Source organism: Gopherus evgoodei, chromosome 10 (genome assembly GCF_007399415.2).
Source record: "Gopherus evgoodei ecotype Sinaloan lineage chromosome 10, rGopEvg1_v1.p, whole genome shotgun sequence".
In the NCBI taxonomy this organism is placed as follows: domain Eukaryota; kingdom Metazoa; phylum Chordata; order Testudines; family Testudinidae; genus Gopherus; species Gopherus evgoodei.
In genome coordinates, this window is record NC_044331.1 from 36822454 (window position 1) to 36849127 (window position 26674).

At 42.0% G+C, this 26674-nt stretch overlaps 1 protein-coding gene across 2 annotated transcripts in view; it reads left to right on the forward strand.

Annotated features, from left to right (window-relative positions):
* Positions 1–25934, forward strand: part of PSTPIP1 (proline-serine-threonine phosphatase interacting protein 1) — a 97323-nt gene extending 71389 nt beyond the window's left edge. Inside the window, exons 7-15 of one of the 2 annotated variants that reach the window (XM_030578764.1) lie at positions 1442–1540; positions 4291–4336; positions 5498–5577; positions 9973–10071; positions 11297–11393; positions 13949–14033; positions 15070–15140; positions 17093–17193; positions 21150–25933. In XM_030578764.1, coding sequence (XP_030434624.1) covers positions 1442–1540; positions 4291–4336; positions 5498–5577; positions 9973–10071; positions 11297–11393; positions 13949–14033; positions 15070–15140; positions 17093–17193; positions 21150–21311 — 840 coding nt within the window. In that variant the 3' untranslated portion in view covers positions 21312–25933. Of the gene's footprint in view, positions 1–1441; positions 1541–4290; positions 4337–5497; positions 5578–9972; positions 10072–11296; positions 11394–13948; positions 14034–15069; positions 15141–17092; positions 17194–21149 lie in introns of both variants that reach the window. The other variant, XM_030578765.1, reaches the window with a different exon arrangement.
* Positions 25935–26674: the final 740 nt, after the last annotated feature.

Consider the following 26674-nt stretch of genomic DNA (forward strand, 5'->3'; position numbering starts at 1 on the left):
CAGGACTTTGCACCTAGTGTGGACAGGGCAAGTCATGTTTAAAAATGTGTTAAGCTGGTCATGGTCAATCCTGTGGGACGCAGGGGAGGCAGCGTGGTCTACTGGATAGGACACTGGTCACTGGGACTCAGGAGACCTGGCTGCGGGTTCTAACACTCACCTGGTGTGTGCTTTGGGCAAGTCATTTCCTTTCCTACCCTTCATCTGTCTTGTGCGTTCAGTAGAGCCGAGTGGAAGTTTTCAGATGAAATGTTTTTCTGTTGAAAAATGCTGATTCTTCAAAAATGAAGCTTTATTGTTTACATGAAACTTTGACCTTATCAAAATGCCTTTTTTAAAGCTTTTCCCTTTGATCAAAAAGAAACATTTCTATAAACCCAAAACAATATTCTCCCTCCCCCTGAATATTGTTTTTCACAGAATTTCAGTTTTTTTGGTTTTGTTCCATTTCCCCCCCAAAATTGCAGAATTTCCCAAGAAATGGAAAAACCAGTTCCAATCCAGCTCTAGTATTTAGACATGTAATGAGAAACAATCCCTGCCCTCAAGAGCTGTGTGGCTGTACAGTGCCCTGCTCAATAGGGGATCTAGGCATCCTGTCATAAAATAAATAATTACAGTGACTAGTGGCAGTACCACACATGGGGATGCTGAGTGGGTTGCTTGGTGTGCTGCTCATTTGATATGTCAGCATCCAGGTTACTTTTTCTTCTCTCTTTTATGTCCATCTGTGATTAGGTGGGCAACAAAAAAGATTAGGGGTATTGAACGGCTTCTTTATGAGCAGAGATTAATAAGACGGGGACTTTTTAGCTTGAACAAGAGACGCCTAAGGGGGGATATGATAGAGGTCTATAAAACCATGACTGGTGTGGAGTTAGTAAATAAGGAAGTGCTATTTACTCCTTCTCATAACACAAGAACTAGGGGTTACCAAATGAAATTAATAGGCAGCAGGTTTAAAACAAACAAAAGGAAGTATTTCTTCACACAGCGCAGTGTCAACCTGCGGAACTTGCAGTCAGGGGATGTTACAAAGACCAAGACTGTAACAGGGTTCAAAAAAGAACTAGATAAGTTCATGGAGGATAGGTCCATCAATGGCTATTAGGCAGCATGGGCAGAGATGGTGTCCCTAGCTTCTGTTTGCCAGAAGCTGGGAATGAGCAACAGGGAATGGATCACTTGATGATTACCTGTTCTGTTCATTCCCTCTGGGGCACCTGGACCTTTGGTCTGACCCAGTATAGCCATTCTTATATCAATTTAAAATTGTTCCCCTTTCAATTTAAAATTTAAATCAATTTTTTTTAAATGTAAATTGTTCCAACCTAATGCCTGATTTGTCCCCCCTTGCCTCCAGAAGAGGTCGTGTCAGGGTGGAGAGGGTTATCTAGCCCCAAAATAAAACAAACATTCTTTTGAATTTATTTTAATGCAGTCAAAGAAGACCTACGAGCAGAAGTGCAGGGATGCAGATGAGGCTGAGCAGGCCTTCGAGAGGATAAGCGCTTCAGGCAACCAAAAGCAAACAGAAAAGGTATCTTAGACCGCTGTGCTATTTAAGCAATGGTAGCAGACAGCCCTGTGGTTTTCAAAGATAATCCGCTTTGCATCAGAGTTTGCACATTTCTAATAAACATTGTAAAATTAACTAGGAAATTTTCCTCCACAGATAGGCTGTGCCTTTTGAGCAATCAATAGAATTGGAACAAGTTCATAGTTGTCTGTGTTTTTAAAAAGCACGGGAGGCTGAGAGATTTAGTGAGACAATTGGTTTGGCCTATCATTAGAATGCAAATTCAATTTCTTCCTGAATCAAATTATTCATAAAAATGAAAGAAAAAGTCTGAAACATATTCATCTGCTGTTTCCACCTTCGGATCCCATGGTAACGAAAGTAGGTACAGTACCTTACATTAAATGCCCTTTCTTTATCAAACTTTCTCCTGGTAGACAGTTTAGTTTTGTCAGAACGTACAAACTTAAAAATAAATCATTGCAAAGCAAGGCATTTCAATCCCTCATTGCATCATCTTACATGTTTAGCTGACAACCTACTAACCTTTCATGAGAACATTTTACAATGAAGCAGATGGAGAAAAAAAAAATAACCTAACTCTCTTTTTCTCCATAAATTCAGTGCAGTGTAAGAGATCCAAACTCCTTTTTTTTTTTTTCTTTTTTTTTTTTGCAGGGGACAGGGAAGGAGCAATCTTAAAATGGCATTGGAAATATGCATTTTATATCAACAATGTTCCAAAAATCTTCCACAAGTTACAAATTAGATTTTATTTATAGTGGGTGAAATCCTGGCCCGATTCAAGTTAATGGCAAAACTCCCATTGACTTGAATGGGGTCAGGATTTCACCCAGAACAGTCCTAGGGTGACTACTTACACACACACACAGAAAAAGAACAGGAGTACTTGTGGCACCTTAGACTAAAAAATTTATTTGAGCATAAGCTTTCGTGGGCTACAGCCCACTTCATCAGAGGCACGCAGTGGAAAATACAGTAGGAAGATATACACACACACACACACACACACACACACACACACACACACACACACAACGTGAAACAATGGGTGTTACCATATACACTCTAAGGGGAGTGATCAGTAAAGGTGAGCTATTACCAGCAGGAGAGGGAAAAAAACTCTTTGTAATGGTAATGAAAATGGTCCATTTGCAGCAGTTGACAAGACATTGTGAGGAACAGTGTGTGTGGGGGAAATAAACATGGGGAAATAGTTTTACTTTGTGTAATGACCCATCCACTCCCAGTCTTTATTTAAGCCTAATTTAATGGTGTCCATTTTGCAAATTAATTCCAATTCAGCAGTTTCTCATTGGAGTCTGTTTTTGAAGTTTTTTTGTTGTAAAATTGCGATAATATCTACCAATGTGATATATGCCATCATGTGCCAGCAATGCCCCTCTGCCATGTACATTGGCCAAACCAGACAGCCTCTACATAAAAAAAAATAAATGGACACAAATCAGACGTCAAGAATTATAACACTCAAAAACCAGTCGGAGAACACTTCAATCTCTCTGGTCACTCGATTACAGACCTAAAGTCAAAATATTACAACTAAAGAACTTCAAAAATAGACTCCAATGAGAGACTGCTGAATTGGAATTAATTTGCAAAATGGACACCATTAAATTAGGCTTAAATAAAGACTGGGAGTGGATGGGTCATTACACAAAGTAAAACTATTTCCCCATGTTTATTTCCCCCACACACACTGTTCCTCACAATGCCGTCAACTGCTGCAAATGGACCATTTTCATTACCATTACAAAAAGTCTTTTTTCTTCTCCTGCTGGTAATAGCTCACCTTAACTGATCACTCTCCTTATAGTGTGTATGGTAACACCCACTGTTTCATGCTCTCTGTGTATATAATATATATTTTTTCCTATTATATTTTCCACTGCATGCATCTGATGAAGTGGGCTGTAACCCACGAAAGCTTATGCTCAAATAAATTTTTTAGTCTCTAAGGTGCCACAAGTACTCCTGTTCTGTTTGCGGATACAGACTAACATGGCTGCTACTCAAACATACATACGGGTGGAACACATCAGCTGTTTAACTCTGCACAGCAACAGCAAACAGTTTAGGACAGTTTTTTTGGGGGGGGTGGGGGGGGGAGTTCTTTGGCCTGTGTTATACAGGAAGTCAGACTAGATGATCACAGCGGGCCCTTCTGGCCTTGCAGTCATGAAAGTGTTATTGGAAACAGCCAGGAAACATTAGTGTCCACAACACAGTGTAAAAGTTTGACAGTGTTCCTTTAAAAAGTCTGGTTACTTATCTCTAAATGGTACTTGAGGAATCCGAGGAGTGAGGAATTTCAAATGCCATTTATTTCTATTTATAAATTTTCATTACACAGCAGTATTTTGAATGTTCTATAGAAGTTATCAGTGGGAACAAACATAGGGCCAGATTCTGCAAACACTTTTTTTTTTTTAAAACAAAATAAGAAAGTAGAGTCTTTGCAAGTGCAGTACCTAGGACCAGGGCCTCCCCTTGGTCAAACTGTCATAGCTATATTCAAGTCAATGGCACAATGACTATTTACAGCAGCTGCAGATGTGGTCCCTACTTTGAATAATGCAAAGTCAATGAGATGACTTGTAGCAATAAACTACGTAGCAATTCTTTGCAGGGACAGACACTTAATATTTTGCTGGGGGATTTTGTGACCTGAGGGAAAAAAAAATATGAAAATGGAAAAGGCTTAATTTCAATGTTTTATTTTTATATTTCAGAGTCAGAACAAAGCCAAGCAATGCAAAGACACAGCAAATGAAGCAGGTACTGTTCTACATAAAGTCTAACACCCACTTGATTTAACGGCATACTATCGGGGAGGGGGGGGACAATAACCACCACCAAAAAAAAAAAAAAACCCTCAACAACCCACATATAAAAGTGCAGATTCCTAAAGACACCTAAACTAGTGAAAGTGCAGTTAAAGGCAAGTGTCAGCTACTTTAGATCCCAAGTTTACATTCCATTAAAGGAAGATGAATATGGTGCTGCATATACTTAGGAGATAAACTGTAGAATACATAAAGGGTATTTAAAACAATTTAATAATGGGGTTTCTTTTCCGTTTGTTCTTTAACATTGTTTGGGTCCTCAGCCACCCTAACTCAGGGCAAGGAAGATGTAGGTGTGCATGCTTACACATGGGCAAGTTAGTATGGCTATGTTCTCCGGATCCAGCTACGAGCCCAAACTCAGGGAGGGTACATCTACACTGCAGCAGGGAGGTGTAATTCCCAGTTCAGGAGATGGATGTGTGCTAGCTCAGTGTACAAATAGCAGTGTAGCCGAAGTGGCATGAGTGGCGGCTCAGGCTAGCTGCAGAAGTACATACCCAAGGGGTCAGGTGGGATTCTACCTGTGCCTGTTGCACATAGGCCACAGTGTGATTTTTAGCATGCTAAATCAAGCAGAGCTTTCACGTGTTTGTCTGTCTCCTCAGGCTGGGAGACATGACTCCCAGCCACCATGTATACACACTCCATTATCAGAAACACAGGAAACTCACATATGCTCTGGGACTGTGAAATGGAGCATTCCACTCCTGAGCCCTCAAGAAATTCCCTCTGCCAATTGGGTGGGTCCTTCTGTGTCCTTCTTGGGCACCCTGTTCACTTTCGACAATGCAATCCTACAATATCACTCAAGCCTAAGAACCCATAGCTGCTATGAGCATACACATTGTCCAGTTGAGATGTTTGTGGAGTACCTGTGGGCAGAGAGATCATTATCTCCAGTAAAAATACTATGGGCTAACCCAGGCATCTTTCTGCTTAACCAGGCTCTATTGTACTATATTCTGTAGGATATAGGTTAGGGCTATGTTTTACCAAAGTAAAGTCACACCATACCTAACAGGAGGAGATGTGGGGCCCTGCATCATTTTGTGTCAGTCAGGAAGTTTCTGTTTCATCTTTCTATTTACAGAAAGGGTATACAAGCAGTATATAGAACAGCTGGATAAGGCCAGAATAGAGTGGGAGAAGGAACATATCAGCACCTGTGAGGTAAATATTTTGACCTTTGGAACAATTTGTTTGTGCATTTTTTTATTTTACTCACTCACGGATCTCAGTCCCAGATGCAGTGTTACCACTAAGGGATCTGTTACATACTGTTGATAGTCTGTGATTAGCTAGAGATGACTGCTGCAAGAGTACACTTGACACTACCATGGATTTAAAGTATAGCTGTTAGTTTTCTGACTTGCTTATGCTTTTCTTTCTTACCCATTAAATTTAGGTAGCCAGATCCTCAGCTGGTTTAGATTGGCATAGTTACAGCAGTACACTGCCCATTTTGAGGATCTAACCCATGGTGGAATATAAGATCCTGCTAGTTTTAGGACTGCCTTATTTAAATCAAAGCCAAGTTAAACCTATTTCCCAAGTGACTGGTTAGAAGCACACAATTTAAAAGTGCCTGAATATCAGTTTATGTCCAGGAGCTTCCAATGCTTCTTAGCCCACAGAGAATCCATTTGTGGTCTGCTTCTGTATGCTTGCCAGCTATTTTTACATCATCCCTGCCTCCCTGTAACTTTCACTTTCTGGAATTGTCCCATAGCTGGCATGGCAACCATTCTATGGAAATGGTGTAAAAAAAAAAAAATAAATAAAAATCTGAAGTTTCCCCTAAGATTCAGATTTCCTCTCCCCTCCCCCACCACTTTCCACCACTCCTATACATGTCCCAGCCTGGGAGTGCTCTTCAGAACCTGGCCAGAGCCTGCCTGCTGCAGTTAGTACAGGTGTATCACTCTTCAGTGAATGGAGTTATTCAGCCCTTTCTAGATATGCTTGTGTCTAAATCCAGGACTACTACATTTTTAAGGGGGTTCTAAGCTAGCAACTTATGAAAGATGTCCAAATACTGGTTTATATACACATGTGCATATGTAGTTGGCATGTTAAGTTCACCATCTACAACAGAATAATAGTGTCTGTTTTAATGAACTGACACACTTGTGAGCAATAGAATAGTTATGCATTGCGAATGGCTTCTTGTGTTCTGAAGTCCCTGTACTGCTTAAGTACTTTGCCGAGTTGCTGCCCCAAATGAAATTCTCTCTCATCTCTTTCAATCTCTTCTTAAAAGCTACTTCTCCTAGAAATGCTTCCTACCCTTTTCTTTTCACCAGCTGGTTTTGCCACACCCTCCCTCCATTGTGCCATGCCTTATTTCTAACATGATGAGATCTTTAGGGAACAGGGAATGTATCTTACTCAATATTTTGTAAAACATTCTATGTACTTAGTTTTGTGCTGGTGTGGATGCGAATAGTAAAAAAAGAAGAAGGGAGCAGATGGCTAGAAGAGTTTGAGCTTTCCACACCTAAATAAGCACATTCTATTTAGAAGAACAGCTTAGAGATGAATTTTATTTCTGACTTTGCTGTAAAAAAAGTTTTAAAATAGTTTCTCTTCTTGAGCTCCTTCCGCCCCGCACCCCAGCTCTGCTAAAGTATAACAACTTCAAGCAGAGGAAGAAAGGAGCAAGTGAACTCTGAAGAAACAAAAAAAACTCTGTTCTGCTACACAAATAGTCTTAGAAATAATAATGTATGAATCCAATAATTTCTACATACAGTATTTTCCCAAAGCTTTTCATTAGGAGATTACCTGTATTAGAAATCTAAAAAGCTCATCCACTCATCTTGTTACAACAGGATTCCAGGTTCTAAATCCTTGGGATTATTTGCTATTCAAATCACAGTGCCATCCGCTTCTCCTCTTTCCCCCTTTATTTTGTGCCAGTGGGATAGGTTGGTAAAGGTTGGGTTAAAATTTCTTGAAGCTTTGAGTGTAACCCACTACTTTTCATTAAGATAGCAGGAACAGTTAAGCTCCTTCATGAAATAACAGCAGTCTCCAAATCAAAATATAGGCTCGTGACATCATCCAAACCAAAGGCACACCTAGGGCTGTGATAGGTCCCCCCCACCCCAGTTCCAGGCCGCACCCTGAGGTACCACTGAGCTTGCCTGAGTTCCCTTTATGCTATATTGCTGTGCATACCTGGCAAGCCCTCCCTCAGGCTTTAGAATGCACTTTACCAGCACACATACACATAGGGACATCCAGCTGCAGCTTCACCCAGATGCTGAGATCAGCTCTGCATGGGAAGGCTTAGCAAGGAACTGCCCCGTACTCGCACCCCCTCTAGAGGGTAAACCCAAAATTATACCATCTTGTGCGGCACAGAATTCTGTGCAGTGCTAGCTCATGAAATTCACCCCCTCCCTCAATGTGGAGAGGAACAGACAGTTTTCTGCCCCAAGTTATGATTTCCACAAACTGGTTTTAGACAAAAAAAACCCCACCAAAGTTTAACTACAAAAAGATTAAGTGATTATAATGGAAAGCAAACAGATCAAAGTAGATTACCTAGCAAATAGAACACACAAACTAAGCTTAATATACCGAAGAAATTGTATATGTGTAGCAAATTCTCACCCTAAAAGTTGTTTTAGGCAGATTGTAGAGCAAGCTCCACTTGCTTGCAACTTAAAACTCCAGTTATCCCTTTCACAGGCTCTAGTCTCTAGCCTGGGTTCAGCCCTTCTCCCCCAACTCAGTCTTTGTTTCTCAGGTGTTTCCAGCAGCCTTCTTCTTGAGTGGAGCGTTAGTAAAGAATGAACCATGATGAGGTCACTCCCTGCCTTAACTAGTTTTAGCATATGATGGAACCCTTTGTCTCCCGGTTTGGATTTCCAGCCCCAGCCAATGGAAAAACACTGGCATTATGATGGCGTCCAGTACCAGGTGACTTGGTCACATGTCTCTGTAGGGCCACTGCAGCCGTGACTCAGAGGCTTTTTTCAGTATCCTCAGTAAGGTTCTCTGGTGGGAGATCTTCACCTTCTAAGACCTATTGTTCTCCTTAATGGCCCTTCCCAGCTAGCCCTCTAGACTGATTATATTCTAAGTAGAAACATTTGTAATAGATGCACAGACAATATTTCTAACTTCAGTTACAAAAAATGATACATGCATACAAATAGGATAATCATATTCAGTACATCACAACCTTTTCAATGATCTCACATGATCCATCTTGCACAACATACATCATAATTATGCCATACTCATAATAATATTACAATGAAGAATATGGGGTGTAATGCCACAAAGGAATTTGAGCTATATGGGTGGGGTGGTTTGCTAGGTATTGTTTTGGGTAACAGGCACATGTAAGAGATGCATGCAAGTCAGCACAGAAACCACCATAGAGGCTTAGGGCTAGTATACACTAATGCTGTAAGTCAATCTAAGTTATGTAACTGAAGTCAACATAACTTAGGTCAACTTCCAGGGGCATCCACATGGTGCTATGTTAGCAGGAGATGCTCTCCTGTCATCATAGCTTCTGCCTGTTTGGGAGGTGGGAGTACAGATGGCAACTGGAGTGCTCTCCCATTGACTTAGTGTGTCTTTACCAGACCTACTAAATTGACACCACTGCATCGATCACAGTGGTGCTGATTTAGCCTGTAATGTAGACATGGCGATAGTCTGCACTACAGAGTGTTACTGGTATAGCTATGCAGCTGAAACCCACAGCGTACACTCAGCTAGGACAACAAAGAGTGCTTCTGTCTGCATAGCTAGTATCATTCGGGGAGGCAGTGTATATATATATCTCATCAGAACTACTTTGATGATTTATGCTGCACCTTCACTAGGGAGGGCTGCTGGCATAGCTTTGCCAGCAAAACCATACCAGCAAAGCCTGTGTAGTATCCGTCAGCCCAGAGAAGGAGTCAAAAGCCAAACACAGCCTAATCAATCACAGTATGTGTGGTCCTGGAACAGACTAAAGAGGGGTCTTTTGGGGCTGGGTGCTGGCTAAAAGAGGCTTGGAGCAAGGATATTATCTCCTGTTTCATTCCTCTTGTGTTCAGGTAAAACAGGACTTGGTACATTATTTGTAAATAAACACAACTGCATCAAAAAGGTATCTAATGCCACCATCAATTACTTCTTCCAAAATTGCAACCTATAAGACCCTGAACATTTGGCTAGCTGCTTGGGTCAAAAGGGGTAACAATACCTTAACTTAGTGAAAGGTGAGATAATATTTTGTATTGGACTAACTTCTGTGGAGAAAAGGGACAACCTTCTGAGCTTACACCGAGCTCATCTTCAGGTCTGGGAAAGATACTCAGAGTGAATTTAGAGAAGTCAGGTAAAAACCCCTCATCTGCTGTTTGCAATTTGAATGACTAAAAGTGGATTTATTTTTAAATTCTTCATCCTAACTCTAGCATGTTTCAGAAAGGTTTTCAGGTGTACAAACATTGCACAGTAGGATCCAGATCCATGACTTGGGCTTCTAGGTGCTACCACATAATAAATAATAATAATTACCATGATACTTGACATCTCTTCTTTTGGATTTAGGCCTTTCAGCTCCAGGAATGTGATCGTATCACCATCCTCCGTAACTCCCTTTGGGTTCACTGTAACCAGCTGTCCATGCAGTGTGTGAAGGATGATGAGGTACAGGCTTTTCCCCCCACTCCCAAGAAATCTCAGTCCTTGTGCATGGAGAAAAATGATCTTCTAAAGCCACCATACTGTCTCGCCCCTCTCCACATTAAAATGCCTCCAGCTATGGTGATGTCCATCTTACCACACTTGGCCAGGGCAAGAAACCATGAGCCAGGTTTGCCCTCCCCACTGAAATAAAAATGAATATTTAGGCCAGCACAGACTCAGATTCTATAGCAAACTTGGTGCCACCAAGCGTCTGTCCCCTCTCCCCCCGCTATGAGGTAGAATCTCAAACCTCCAAATCAGTTTTAAATAAGGATTTTTTTATTGTTATTCCTTATATACAGGGAAAAATTGACTACTTCCATTTTAAAAGTGAAAATCTTTACATGGTGTGTGAACCATCAAACTACTGTCTCCCCTTTTCCCCTGCTCCCATGAGTTCTTTGGATGAGAATTTTGGGCATGTCCCCTGGAATTTTTTTGCATTATACAGTTTTCTTAAGACTCTTAGTGCATGTGTGGGAAAATAAATCTTTTCTGCCTCCCCTCCTCCACACATCTGGATGTAATCCTACATAAGTCTGCACAGATGCAGAGCTCTACTGACTTCAGTGGGGAAGACCTGGTTCTTTGAACAGGGTCGGGGACTGGGTCTCCTAGCATGGGGCCCAAGAAAATGTTCAGAGAAACATTTGGAAATAAATTGCTGAAACTCATTAATGGATTTAAAGGCCAGAAGGGACTGTGTGATCATCTAGTCTGACCCCTTTCTAACACAGGCCCAGTTACCCCTATATTTAGTCAGCATAAGTTACTGAGCTCAAGCCTTCCTTCTCAAAAGGCAGCCAGCCTTGATTTGAAGGCTTCAAGATGGAGATTCCACTACTTCCTTTGTTCTAATCATCCTCACTTTTAAAACATTTATCTTCTTTCTAGTTTTAGTTTGTCTGACTTTAATTTCCAATCATTGGTTCTTGTGATGCCTCTTTCCAGTGGATTAAAAGAATCTTTTTAGTACCAGGGTTTAAACCTGGCCTCCCTTCTTTCTCATATTCTAAGATGTTGTCCACAGCATAAGTAGAGAAACGTGTTTATAGTATTATATATACACGCACGATTCACGTGGACAGTGTCCCTTTAAGATGGAGAGAAATACTAGCAGAGGATTCTGTGTTAAGAGCTCATCATTAAAAGCTGAAACTTAAAATCCTTCTTTTCGGTTTTGCAGATGTATGAAGAGGTTCGAGTGAGCTTGGAGAACTGTAACATAGAATCAGACATGGATTACTTCATTAAGAATAAAATGACAGGAACAGATCCACCAGGTAATAAATCTCAGGTTTTTTTTGGCCTTGTTACCAATTAGAAGTAGAGTCCCAATGACAGAAATGCTGCCTTTCTAATTGTGGCCTTAGAAAGTCACTTGAGTTTCTGTTCCTCATTCTCTTCCCTCCGTAAAATGGGAATAATACGTACTGACCTCACAAGGAAAGTAGGCAGCTTAAATAGATGGTATTTATAGAAGGCTTTGAAGAGGCACATTGCTAGATTTCCTCAGCTGGAGAGAGCCAGAATATAGAGACAATCCTATAGCTCAGGGTGGGGGCTGCCCACCAACATCCATTGAAGTCAAAGGGAGTCTTGCCATTGATTTCAGTGAGCGCTGGATCAGGACTTTGGTGATGACATGTGGAGTGGAACTGACAGCAGTTGTAAAATGGAACAATCCTACTTAAAAAAAATAAAGAGGAAAGCAGCATTTTTTTTCTGCATAGTAAAGTTGCAAAACTGTATGAAGTCAATATTCAGTTATAAGCTTTTGAAAGAGCAACCATAACTTGTTCAGAGTGACAAACATTTCAGAGTTATGAACACCTTGGGAATTGAGGTTGTTTGTAACTCTGAGGTTCTGCTGTAGCTTATTCCTCTTCCCATATGGAAACAAGCTATAGTGGTATATTTACACTGCTATAACTGTGTCCACACTTCTTATTGATATTTATTTTATTATCATAGCACCTAGACACTCTAGTTGTGCACCAGGATTCCATTGTGCTAGGCACTGTACAGACTCAGCACAAAGTGTTGTACCACTTTATCGATACTGGTGTAGGTTAAACTTTTACAACTTTTGTGTTTAGACAAACCTGGAGTAAAATTAAGCTTCCCCTCTCAGGTTTGACTGGTGTTAGTATCTCTGATGAATAAGCTTTCCAGTTCTCCAGCTGTGAGAAATCTTCCATGAAAAACAGTGTAGACTGGAGTGGGCAAACTTTTTGGTCCGAGAGCCACATCTGGGTATGGAAATTGTATGGTGGGCCATGAATGATCATGAAATTGGAGTTGGGGTGCAGGAGCAGGTGAGGGGGAAGACTCCGGCTGGAGGTGTGGGCTCTGGGGTGGGGCTGGGGATGAGAGATTTGGGTATAGGAGGGTGTTCCAGGCTGGGACCTAGGAGTTCAGAGGGTGGGAGGGGGTCAGGGGTGCAGGCTCCGAGCAGCACTTATCTGAAGCAGCTCCTGGAAGCAGTGGCATGTCCCCCCTCCGGCTCCTATGTGGAGGCATGGCTAAGCTGTTCTGCATGCTGCCCCGTCCACAGGTGCCGGCCCTGCAGCTCCAATTAGCCACAGTTCCCAGCCAATGGGAGCTGTGGGGGTGGCACTTGGGGCAGAGGCAGCCTACACAACCCCTTGGCTGCCCCTAAGCATAGGAGCTGGAAGGGGAACATGCTGCTCCTTCTAGAAGCCTTGCTGCGAGTGCTCACAGAACAGCCTCTGACCCTGCTCCCCAGCAGGAGCTCGAGGGCTGGATTAAACTGGCTGGAGGGCCGGATGTGACCCATGAGCTGTAGTTTGTGTACTCCTGGTGTAGATGAAGCCTATATTTCTAAAATAGAAAGCATTCAGACCTCCTTTAAACATTAGAGAGAAGAAACGACACAGAGGCACGTTTCTTTACCTTTACATGTCAGCAGTTTCTCAGTATGAATGCTCCTCTTCACCTTCAGTTGTGGCTCATTACTTCTCAGAATAGCTTGTGGCAAGTTTCTGGCCTGCAAGCTGTAGTATTTTAAAGTACAAGACACAGAGGCGACCACATGCATTGTTATATAAAAGAACCACAGACAAGGACTTCGCTGTTAAAAAGAAACCTTCTCTCTTAAAACTAACTCTGATGTGAGTTGTGGATGTGAAGTCGTGTGACTAGCCCCATGGTGGACAGTGAGAAGTGAGGGGGAAAATGAATAGGTATTTTGAGTCAATAGCAAAAATTCTCTCTCTTTGGGGACGAGAGAGGTAGGCTGATATTTATGTACACATGGAGACCAGGAAATACCTATTTTACAGCATCTGACAACAGGGCCAAAAATTTCCTCAGATGTGGCTGGAATTCCTGAATCTCTGCCTATACATTTAAAAAATCCAGAAGAGCTGACTGGGTCATCATCCTTAGTTAGTAGCTGAGAGCTGCAGAGTGATTAGCTTTTGCCCCTTACACAAAGATGGCAGAAGTCCTATTATTGAGGCAGCAGCCTTCTTGATTAGGATTTGACCATAGCTATTGAAATGGTGCTGAATGGAGTGTGGATGTGTCTATACTTGCAGCAGAACTGTATTAGGCATCAGCTCAGTTGTACTCATTACTGACATGTGTCAACAGTAGTTTTCCTAGAGTAGACCAGCTCACATGTCTGCATGGGCTGCATCTATGTATTAAAGAGAAGCATGGTTACACTGCTGAATTCCATTGGCTACACCTGCTCTAGAAGATTAACCACCGTGCTATGGAAACAAATCAGTTGCATTGCTGGCAGAGGGGGGAAAAAATGGATATTGTCTGCCTGTTTACACCCTTGTTTTTAACAATTATCCCATTGTAGTTCCAATAGGATATGAGAATTATTATGCCAGAGAATCTCCTAGATGTAGTAACAGCCCAATCCAGTCTTGTGGGATGATGAAAAGGTGAGTATATTGCTTCCTTGTGGAAATGCTTTTCTGTGTAGAAAGCAATGTATGGTTACATACATGCAAGTGACAAATCCAAATCTTGAAAGAAATTACTTCCATAATCATGGTGAAAGGCAGATGTGATATGCATGCATATCATATACATATACCAATTAATTTAGCAGAATTTAAAGTGAAGCAAGATTAGCTATTCACATTGTTGCTGGCGGCAAGGGAGGGAGGGGAAGGAAGAAACTGATCAGCCAGCAAGTAATTGGGGCGCACTTAATTTTGCTTTGTGATAGGACAAAGGTCTTTTCCAGCAATACCTTCTGTGCTAGACCATAGTGCACTACTATGCCACAGGTTAGCAAATAGCTTTAAGCCTGGTCTGCGCTTAAAAGTTTCAGTGATATAGCCTTGTTGGTTAAGGATGAGATTTATACAGGAACATGTATACCGATGAAAGCCCTAATGTGGACCCTATTATATCAGCAGAAGATGGTTTATACTAGTACAGTTTATGCTGGTTGGGGAAACATCCAGGGAGAAAAATTAAATAGTTTGCTATAATTTTAAAACTGACAGTTTTTAGACAAGTGTATTATAGTCTACAACATTCCAAAAGCCAACATTTTTTCCTATGTTCAAGTGCATTACTATGAGGAGAAAAGAAAAGGATGCCACCCCTTGCAATTGACCAGTCAACAGATCCATCATGTCACGATGGGATGGTTTTAGCTTTGCTTCATTTGTCTTGAATTGTCCATAAGATAAAACTATATTTTATTATTTTGTGTACAGTTTAGTGGCTGGAAAACTTCAGAAGATTTGCTAGTTTACCAGGATTTGTTTAAAATGAAAATAAGTGTGTCTGTTGCTCTAGTGCAAAACAAAATAAAAGTTTCCAAAGAGGAAACATTTGGCCAGAAGTGTTGGTGACAAATGGGAGGAATGAGGAAGATTACATGGCAGTGGACTAGCGCTCTGGAAGTTTGAGGACTAGATGACATTCTGTACATTCTATCACCGGCTTCTTTTGGTTCCACAGATTCTCCGGATTATTACATGGAAGTAGCAGAAACTCCAGTGAAACCATCATTCCCACAGCCCCTCCAATAGGTATGTTTTACCATGTAAATCAAAAGATGTATCTAGTCCTATGAATCAATCGTTTACATGCTTGTTGCATGGAGAATAAACTATGTGATAAGACATCAATGGATTATCTATCCTATGAGCTAGCATGAGTCTATAATCTAGACATCAGTACAGCACAAACATGTAGCAAGCAGCTTCCCCCACCATGGAGACTAATATGAGCTGTACTATTCTTAAATCATCTTCTGGATGCGTGAAGTTTAAATTCTGACTGAGACTTCAAGGTCTAGGAACACAATTTTTCCCTCAACTTAAGTAGAGTATGGGGAATCCTTCTCAAGCCTTCCTGTGGCCCAGCTTGGTGTCCCTGCAAACACAGGTATCCGTACTGCTTCAAATGTTATGTTGCCTTACCAATCCCATGTCCAGGGCCATCCTTAGGATTTATGGGGCCCTATGCAGTATTATTAAACTGGTGCCCCTATGCCTGACGGCAGCTTGTGCTTGCATGTGTATTTTAGATCTTTTGAAGGATTTATTTAAAAAACTATGTCAGAAGGTCCAAGCATTTAAGTCTAAAAAATGAATACTTAGATGCACAATTTAAGAGATGTAATTTTATACTCTTCAGCAACACACTAATGAAATATTTTTAAAGCAAATTTTAAACTAAGGTCCTGCAGACTAACATGTTCTGAGTAACTATTACATTAATGCACAACTGTCAGTAAATTCAGAACCTGACAGTATATATCTGGGGGTTGGCAAATGCCTGTTAAATGACTTCATTACCACTTGAATGGCTCTTTAACAGTTTCAGTGTTCAGAGTAGCAGCCGTTTTAGTCTGTATCCGCAAAAAGAACAGAACAGGAGTACTTGTGGCACCTTAGAGACTAATGAATTTATTTGAGCATAAGCTCAAATATAACATAAGTTTCAGTGTTGTGCTAATAGGTCTGGCAGGCTGGAAGGCGTTTTCACCTTTTAAGTACTAGATCCCCTCTGGAGGAAGACTCCCCAGGCTGCTGCAGATAGCAGTGGTGGGAGCCTGCAGGAAGGGTCAGAACAGGGATAGGAAGAGGTGGATGGGTGGATACTAAGACCCAGGGGTGCCCCAAATTTTCAGGTGCCCTACACAGCCGCATTGCAATATGCCTAAGGATGGCCCTGCACATGCCACTTGTGTCACCCAGACGGCAAAGCATAATATTTTGACAGCACAGGAAATAATGGTTTGTGACATTTGTATTGGCTCGATTTAAAACCAGCTAAGGAGATTTAAACTGCGATTCTTCCCTAATGAAAAAAACAAAACAAAACAAAAAAAAACTGCTGCTGGAACCAGTTTCCTTCACTACGTCTGCCTGTCCACTCGGCCACCCAGAAATGAAACACAGTCTCTCCTAAATCCCTTGTTTGGAGTCCCTGAACAGCGAGACTTCAGTGCCATTCATGCAGGCTAGATCAGCAAGGGCTGGGGTTTTAAAGGTACGTAGATGTTGCTCTGCTGAGAGTTGTAATGTCTCACTGATTTAGGAGCCTCAGTCTCATTTTTGAGAATGAACTAGGCACTTAGGAGTCTAAGCCACACTGACTTTCAATGAGACTTAGGCTCCTTTCACAGTCGGAGCCGAAGTGCCATCCATTTCTATAGAATTCAATGGTGTCCCTGTGAATACAACTTGAATGAGAGTTGAAGGCATTCAGTGCCACCCAGGATTGGGTCCCATGTGTCTGTACAGTAGCATATGAACAGCATCTGTCACACTTAATGCCTCCCCGATCTGCTCACAGCTGTTTGTGCATCTAGACAGTAGCAGTTGTGCCTAGCTTTACCTGGAGTCCATAGCCGTTTCTCTAGGCACACACATCCCAGTGCACAGAAAGAAGAGTAGATACCTTTGTGTTTGTGAACTCTTGCAAATGATTCCTTGCATTTATAAGCAGCTGAACTCTTTCACTGTTTTTCTAGACGAGAAAGTGGATGGAGTCTACGCCGCTATTAATGTGGGTGAACAAGCAGCAACCACACCATCCCAGGACTACAGAGTGCTCTACGACTATACAGCCCAGGTAGTCAAAGGATTAAAGAATGGGTGTCGTAATGAACTAGGCTTAAAATAGTACCTTTGACTCAAAGAGCCCATTAATTCTCAGCACCCCTAGGGGTTACGCATTATCCTCATTTTATAGATGGGGAAATGGATGGAACAGAGAGTTACTTAGCCAAGGTCACCTAGCAAGTCTTTGGCAGCCAGGAGCTGAGACTCCCAGGTCCCTGCTCTGGCCACTAGATGATACTGCTCCCAAGTGTATTTCAATTTGCTGTATATTAATGTGTTTAAATCAATAAGTGCCAAATCATCCCAACCCTTGTCTCTTTAGGGATAGGAGAGACTCATTCAACACAGAAGCTTTGTACATTTTGACTGATGGTAACTAAACCACCTGGCTTTACAGGAAGATGTATAAAAATAGTCCCAATTAAAAAAAAAAAAAAAGTAAGAAGTTAGTTAAGGTCCTGATCCAGCATCAGAATTTGCTAGTGCAACCCCCTACTCCCATGAATCAATGGGGCTCTACAGAGGTACACACTAGCGGATCTTGATGTAGGATTGCAATCCAGAACATTTGGATAGAAATTTAGGGCAGGAAATGATGAATACTGTATCCAGTTACAAATGCAGAGGGAGTTTAGGGTAGAAGAATGCATGTACTCCAACTGGAATCTTGGCAGTATAGCAAAACTAGTCCCCTCTTACTGTTTTTGCTCAAGAGGACAATAGGATCTTTATTGACAAAATGGTCAGGATCCTGTTTTACAGCTCATTGGAAAACAGCACCTCACATAGCACAGTGCCCTCAGAAACCATACTGAGACACAGAATCTAGAGCAGGTCAGCAGGGAATGGCACCTCCACTTCATACAGCACCTGGGTTTTCCTTTGTGATCTCCCATCCAAGTAATGACTCATTCTGACTCTACTTCACTTGTAAAAAATTTTAGATTACAGCCCAAGGGAATATGGTTGCAGCTCATGTTATAAAATTCTCCCTGGCTTTTATTCAGTCTGGAAACAGGAGTGAGAGTCTGTCAAATATTATCTAAAAGCTGTTCTCCATTTGACCCCATCCTCATCTGGAGAATCCTACCCCAAGACCAGATTGATGTGTTGTCTGTATTCCATAGCAGGGGCAGACTTCCAACACAATCTCCACTGCACAAAAGGATTTTAGAACAAGTCATACTGATTTCCTGTTCATAACTATTGCCAGATACAGACTCCCAGCCTGTCTTCTGCCTTTGCCTCAGTTTAGTTATGGTTTTGTGGGGGATTTGCAATATAAATATTTGTATCAATTTTCCACTTAAAATAACCCCCCTGAGGCACTTTTTAAATGGAGCTGAACCACCACCACAAGATCTGGCTTGTCATGCTACTCCAGTTCCTGCATGATGGAAATACTATGAGCTTATATTATTCCAGCTCCATTAAACAGATGCAGGAGGAGGAAAAAAAAATTAATGAAAGCACTACTGATACAACACATACACAGAGATATTCTGACAGAGTCAGACAGCACAGCCCTCCCTCACATTTTTCCCATGGAAATACACTGTGCCCTGTTGATTGCTCCTTCCAAGTGCCAGTCCCAGTACAGGCCCCTTGGGCAAATGGCAAGGAGCTTGGGTTGACATGCTCACTGAATCCGAAGACACTGCTGATGAGCAACCTGTGTCCTCAACTAGGGTACTGTAATGTTCCTGACTTCAGACCTAATTCCATTAGACATCATGAATAAAGTCACAACAGAGACAAGCTGATTTGCTAAAGCAAGAGTTTACTAACACCACACACCTTTTCAGCTGTAGATTTTAGACTGCTTTTCAAAGGAGGTAAAGTGGAGATGTTTATAAATTAGAATGCCAAAGCAGCCCAAGAGCCTCTAGTCTTATGATTGCCCTTAATGCTCCTACACAGGAAACACAGAAGTATACGAGTAATCCTACTGGCCAGGTCCATCTAGTCTACTAGCCTGTCTCTGACAATGGCCTGATGTTCCAAAGTATGGTGCAAGAAGCCTCACAGAAAGCAGATATGAGATAGTCTGCCCCCGCCCCCCATGATCTCATCCTAAACCTCAATAGTAAGAGATTGGTTTGCACCCTAGGGTTTTAACCTCCCTTCCAATATTCTTTTCCTTAGCATGAACTGTGGATACTTTGGCATTTGTATGGATAGCAAATCTCTTTGAATTTTGCTCATTCTTGGCTTCAACAACATCCTCTGGCAACGAGAGTTCCACAGTCAAATTATGTGTTTGGAAAAAAAGATTTCCTTTTATTAGGTTTTGAATTTGCCACCTTTCGACTCCATAGAAAGTGCCCTTGTTCTTGTGTTACAAGACCCACATTGAAAACATGTCACTTAGGAGACTCTTCGTAAGAGATCAACATGAGTCAGATTCTAACTCAGGGTAGTCAATAGGCAGCCCATGGGCCAAATCCAGACCACCAGATGCTTTGGAATAGACCCCCCACCATTTTTTTTAAACTCATGTATCATTTTTATCTGGAGTCTGGATCTTGACTATTCCTTGACCAAGACACTTGGACCTGGGGGAGGGGGGGGGAATTGACTACCCCTGTTCTAACTGAAGCCAAACAAAAGTTGGGTTATGCCAGTGCAGCTGAAGAGAATTTCCTATTTTTTCTACTCCCTTTCACTGTTTGGAGAAATATTTGCTTTAAAGCCTGTTCAGGGTCATTTTAATGTACCTCAACATTCATGGCATTTTGCCTTGAGGGGAATTATTGAATTCCTGTCATGAAGATGGACTATTTTTAACCTGGGAGTAGATTTCCACACACTTGAACATTATATTCCAATTAGATTGATCTGATCTGTTGAATGCAAAAATTTTGGTGCCTGTGCTATCACTGTTTTGATTTCATTGCTCTTTGGATAGTGAACTGATGCTCCATCCCACAGAAAACAGGACAGTATCACCTAATGGAAATCACTGCAAGTCAGTCTAGCTATTTCCTAGGGAGCGCGGGGAAAAAGAATAGCATGTTTCATGAATAAATCATTATACCACTGTTGAACACTATTTCTCAGCAACAGGGTTCCGTTCTACCATGCCGATCAATTGTCCTGATGAGACATCTCTCCCAGACTGAGATTATTGGAGAAATGTTTAAGATCCCTTGAGCATGTAGCCTTGTATTGCTCTAATGAAGGAGCATGACTGGCTGGTTCAGGAGAGAGTTGCATTTAGGGCAGATCTACACTTCAAAAGCTAAACCCATGCAGCTGTAACACTGTAGTGCTTTAGTGAAGATGCTGCTGTGCTGAAGGGAGAGCTTCTCCTGGCAGTAGTGCTTCATTAGTGCCAGGGCTGAGCCTGGCACCTCTAGGCTTGTCAGTTCATAGCCCTGGCACCTTTCTGCATCAGTTCTGAATGTAAAAAGTTGCTTGAACCCTGGCACCTCTCATTACAAATTAAGCACTGCCCATCAGCATAGTTAATCCACCTCTGTGAGAGGCGTTAGCTACATCAGTAGGAGAAGTTCCCATGTCAACATAGTGCTCTCTATACTGAGGATTAGGTCAGTATAACTATATCGCTCAGGGGTGTGGATTTTTCACACCCCCAAGTGGCATAATTATACCCATGTAAGTTAATAGTGTAGACCTGGTTTTAGTCTCTTCTGGCAGAGAATGTTCCTATGATACAAGATATAATCTGCACAGGGAGCGAATGCAGGATGGGTGCATTTCTGTTCCACTCCGGAGATCTTCAGGAGATGGGAAGAAAGTTGGTAGTCCCAATATGACAAGCTCAGTAAAAAAGGAGCCATCCACTGAGCGAGTCTGATATTTCAGATTCATTATCACAGTGTGATGCGTAAGGATATGCTTTAAGACCATGGGAGCTAGGAAAATCCTCCACACATCATGCAGAAGAGTCTGATACTGAGGCTAACCAGATTTCCACTCCCTATTTTGGGTCTCTCCTTTCAGAACACCGATGAACTGGACATCAGTGCAGGAGACATCATAACAATCATCGCAGAAGGCGAGGATGGCTGGTGGACAGCAGAAAGGAATGGTCAACAAGGATTTGTACCAGGGTCTTACCTCGAAAAGCTTTTACAAAAAGATACATCTGCTTTAAGACCTTAAAAATACCTTATTCTCTAAAATGGCACACATAATCAGCCAGTGTTGACCAAGAGGAGGCCATATCATTGTCTTCTACAAATTGTCCATGCCTTTTTCTTCAGGCCTCCCTCCCCACATTGGAGTCTTCCCAGAGACACTACAGGTGTTCCCCTCTTACAAAGGCTTTTATCCCTTTGACTGTTCCATCAACATTGCATTGAATACATTCCCTCAGCACCTCAAAGTTATGACAAGTATGGAAAAAACAAATTTCTCTGCACACAAAAAAAAAATTGCTTACAAAAATGGAAGATAAGAAGTGTCCCTCAGTAAATCTGTATCACCTCCTGACAGGCTTGAAGACACTCTTGTGCTAACAGTCATATTCTCTACCAATTAATTATCTTTCTTTATCTGCATAAGTAGCATAGGCATCTTTGACAGTGGTGTGGGTATGCTGTGCTCAGGATGAAGACATACCAGGGTCTAAGCTATACGACGAGTCAGAAGTTCATGTAGTCCCTCTCCCCATCCCCAAATGCATGAATGGGAGAAATGGGTAAGGATTCCCCACCTATTTTATCATCAGAGCGACTAGGACAAATCATAAAGACGAAACGCTGCTTTAAAGAACATTAGAAAGGATTGTGACATGCATTGAGCTAAATAAGAAAGTGTAAGCCCTTCCACCCCACCACCAACTCCTCCTGCTATAAAACCCCAAGTCCTCTATTGCTCCATCCTGGTGTGGAATCCAAAGGCAAAGAGATCAGGATAGAGCCCAATCCTGATCTTTGTTGGAAGTTGCCTTTTTTAATGGCTTGTGTCATAACCTTAATATGATTTGTCATGTTTAAAAATAAGCTAAGTAAAGGCTTTCACTAGAGCTGTATTACCCAGACTGACCTGTTGTGAACTAATCAGGGAGCTGCCAATCTCTTGGTAACCTTACATGTAATTGGCCTATATGTTACCTGATTTAATCTCCACCCTTCCATCTCCCAGCCTACACGATTTTCTCCTGACCCCTTTCAGATGCCCCTCCCCTATGATTTCCCAATTATCCCGATAGCCCTCCTGCAGTGTCTGCATCTCTGAGATCATTGTCCTGGGTCTGTCCAGGTTCCTTTTCCCTGCCTCACACTTTATGAAAGTTCTCATAAGCAGAGCTGGCTATTTTGTACACCATAGAATAGGAATGCTGTGGAGAAATTGGTCTATCAGGTGACTAGTATTTAGAAATACTTCCAAAATCCACAGTATTTACCCAATAGAGACCATAAGATTCTCCTTCAGTAATTAGTGACGCAATACAAACCTTCAAGGATTTGCTTGGGGAAAAATAACTGCTTCCTAGGGACAGAATGAACTAACTGCCAAAATTTCAGATTTTAAAATCTAATCAAAAAAAGTCAATTTAAAGCACAAATAATCACCATTAACAGGTAAATCTTTTAAGTGAGGAGGCATTGTGGGTGTGGAGTGAGGATTTTAAAGCCAGAGAAAAATCTATAAGGACTGGTCCAGCATTTTAGTCAACAGGATTGTAGCATGTTAATGAATTAGAGTCAATCCATAGAAACCCATAGCAGATGTTATTCAGTTTTGTGCTGAGAAACCAAGTAGTGCAGCCCTTTTGGGGATCCTCTCTTGCAAACACATTCCTCCTCACTTGTCACCCCTTGCACTTCCCCCTCTGAGGAAGGCTTCTCTACAATTCAGCCCCCGGCTCCTAGAGCTGGTACACAGTATGTCTAGAAGTGCCTTGAATAGGCGCTTACAGTTTCATTTTAACATAGAAACCAAAGAGATGAAGTGATGGGCTGTTTCCCAGGGCTGGCTGTGCAAAGGCAGAGCATGAGTGACTATGACAACTTCTCTGTGGGGCAGGGATTATCTTTCTTCTGCTTGTCCCTGGATCAGGGCTTCTAAGTGCTACCACAGTATAAATGGTAACAATAAAGTGCTCTTTACAGCTTGCCAATGCCCGGGACAGCCTTGTGTGGCCAGATCTGAATTTTATAACCCAAGAATCATGGAGAGCAATAGGCCACAACTAGGGCCTGTACCGTATGCCAGTTGACACCTGCAATGTGGTCAGTCAAACAATTGTGTGGTAACCATCTTGAAATGAAACCTAAAGTATGAGTGATTTTAGATACTTATCTCCTTTAACAGCAAGTCTTTCAGCCAGAATTGATGCAGGCAGACATTTTGTAGATGATTTCAATTTAAAAAAAAAAATTTCCTTAAAGATCTTGTCTGATCCGTAAATAAGTAACACAGGTATTCAGTTAAGACCACATTCATCTTAGGGCTCAGAGGGTTTCACCAAGCATTGGAGCACGCCTCCTGGTTACCACATTGTCCACAGAATCTCTTGCTATGGGTAAGGTATTACTTGCATCTCCAATCATGAGGTCATTACCAGTTTTGTGAGGACTGCTATTCTCAGGCTCTTCTGGCCATCCCATAAAAGCATTTTATACTTTGCAATCCCCACCAGTCATTCCTTGATTAAGTGACATAACCCCTTCAGTCTATAATGTAGGTAGTTATAATCTACCCATCACTACAGTATCTGGGCATTGGGTGCTAATTTGGGATAGTTCTGTAGGTGGAAAGGTAATTGCAATGGTCTCATGATTTATCTTCCCTTCTTTAGAGAGAAGGGCTTGGTTGATAGCTGCTTACAAAAAATATTTGTAACTATACAGTTCACCCCATCAACCTTGGTAGCACGTGTCAGAAATAGAACACTGATAAACCAGTCAAAATACCCCAGCCCCCTGAGCACATGCAGTTTCTAAGAGTCACCCACATCTGTAGAATGGCCAAAATTCGAGGTGCTGCATTGGGCTGGAGACAGAGTCTCACTAGAGCTGTGCAGAGCTTTCACAGCAAACCAAACGTACAGCAAAAGGGATGTTTCACATTTGGTTGTAAGACGGCATAGTACCCTATTTTCAGGGAAGAGAAAGGAATGGGCCTCAGTAAAAGACACATTTAATGTTTTGACCAGTTTAAAAGCTTTTCAGAAAAGAAGTTTGTCCCAAAAGAGGAGCAAGCTGTATCAAAAAACGATGTCCCCTCCCCTCAAAAAACCTCTTTGCTTGACAAAAATAAAAGGGAGAAAAGAATAATAATAATAAGAAGAAGAAGAAGAAATTAACAGTGTATATAAAAACACACGTTCATTTAGGCACAAAGTAACACTGACTTTTTCAGTTGGGAAACAGTCAATGAGTAAGAAAGTGGAGAAAATCCTATCTTCTGCTAATTTAATTCTCCCCCTCCCCCCATTTTTTCCAGGTGGAGGGGGAAGTAAAGTATTTTTTCACACAACTGTTTTCCTAAAAGAAAACTTTATTTCCCTGATGGGAAAATTTCAAAAGGGGATTGTCCCTGCAAAAATTCCTGCAGGTAAACTGGCCATCTTTGTTAATCATCACCTTTTCTCTGATTGTTAAACTTTAAAGCATCTTGTTTAACTGTTCTGGACTGTAAAATTTCCGGTTTCACCTGGACAGCATCACGGTTTAGTAAGCCAGCTCCCACCAACCAGAAATGCCAAAATGACAACTATTGACAAAGCTGTATAGTTTCAGAGCAAACTTTTGTTTCATGGGACACTTGCAGAAAGCTGCACATTTCATCGTGTAAGCTGTGTGGCTGGGACTGAATGGAGTTCTCCTTTCACATGCATGAATCTGTTCTCATAGGTGCAGGCTTAGAAATACTCAACACTCATGCTTTTGTCCACAGCTTCGTAAGTGAGAAACTGCCAATAGCACCACCGCAGCCTGTAGTATAATTAAAGGGCAGGTACGCAATAAATGTACTGAGCTGAGTTAGACTGTGCTCTGGAGGGTGGGGTTCTGTTTGCACAATAGACTATTATTCATTTTCTGGCTGGGCATTCTCACACCTGTAACTATTAACCATAGATATCCTGACCGGGCCCTAAGAAACCTGCAGGCATCTCCAATCCACCCAGCTGACAGTGTCCCAAAGGGATAGGAAATACCAGGACACCACAATACACAGGAGCCCAATTGTAGCTCCTGGATTTAGTTGATTTTTGGTTCTGAATTTAAGTTTTGGCAAATAGCCCTATTTAGGGCACTTCCCCTGACAGCCTGTTGAGTCTCTCCTCTGAGCACTTCCAAGCTAGCCATGAAGGTGTTGTCTTTACTACAAAGACAAGGTATATTCTTCATTTAAGGTAACTATCACATGGTAAAATCCTAGTGAAAACAAAGCCAGGTGTAGTTTTCATACAAGTTAGCAGGCAGCAGTAACCTGAAGGTTCCCCCATACTCTTCAACTTGGGCTTTGTCTTCACTTTGCCAAAAGCATATTTACACAACGGGATCACTGCTGCATACTATCTCCATCACTGTAAAATCCTACTGGAGACCGGCGACAGTAGTTTTGACAGTGATGTAGCTAAGCAAGCTCAGTCATGGGTAGGGATATAATTTTGACCTCTTCCAGCTACCTTGTGGTAAAACATGCTGTGCCTTGTCTCCAGCAGGATTTTACAGTGAGATAACTACAATGTGACCACACAATCACTCTGTGTAGATTTCACAGTGTTTCCAGGAAAAGTCTCTCACTCAAGCTAGGTTAATTCCTGCAGCTGACTTGAGTTAATTCTGCAGTGAAGATACATGCTTAAGGTATGTCTACACTGAAATTAGACACTCACAGCTGGCCCATGCCAGCTGACTCAGGTTCATGGAGCTCGGGCTAAGGGGCTCTTTAACTGCAGTGTAGATGTTCGGGTTTTGGCTGCAGCCCAGGATTCTGGGACCCTGTGAGATGGGAAGGTCCCAGAGCTCAGGCTGAAGCCAGAGTGCCTATACCGCAACTGAACAGCCCTGCAAGCCCGAGTCAGCTGGCTCAGGCCAGCCACAGGTGTCTGACTGCAATGTAGACATACCCTTGCAGTCTTAACTAGAACACCCACTGCATTTTAATTATTGCCAGAAGTTCCTCACACCTCTTGCATTTCAGACTAATATTTCCCTCCTCTTTACTGTCCCCCTTGTAGCAGGTCCAGAATCCTTCCAGATAAGGTTACCTACCTGAAACTCCTTCTGGAACCCAACAAGATACTGCTGAGGGCCATGGTCCTCTACCCATAAAACCCTGCTGAAAGGAAGGTGCAGAAAGCACGTTCTCCTATTCTGGCTGTCTGAGCATGCCTCCTCCACACAGTTCTCCAAGCCCTGGAATGAAGGGCTGAACTAGAGTTTGAGCAATACCCAGCTGGGGTGCCCCAGAGTAGGAGGAATGTGTATGGGGTCATGGTCTTGGTGCAAGATGTGCAGAGGGCACAGGCCCCTTCAACCTGACAAGAGTTAGCCAGAGGCAGTTAC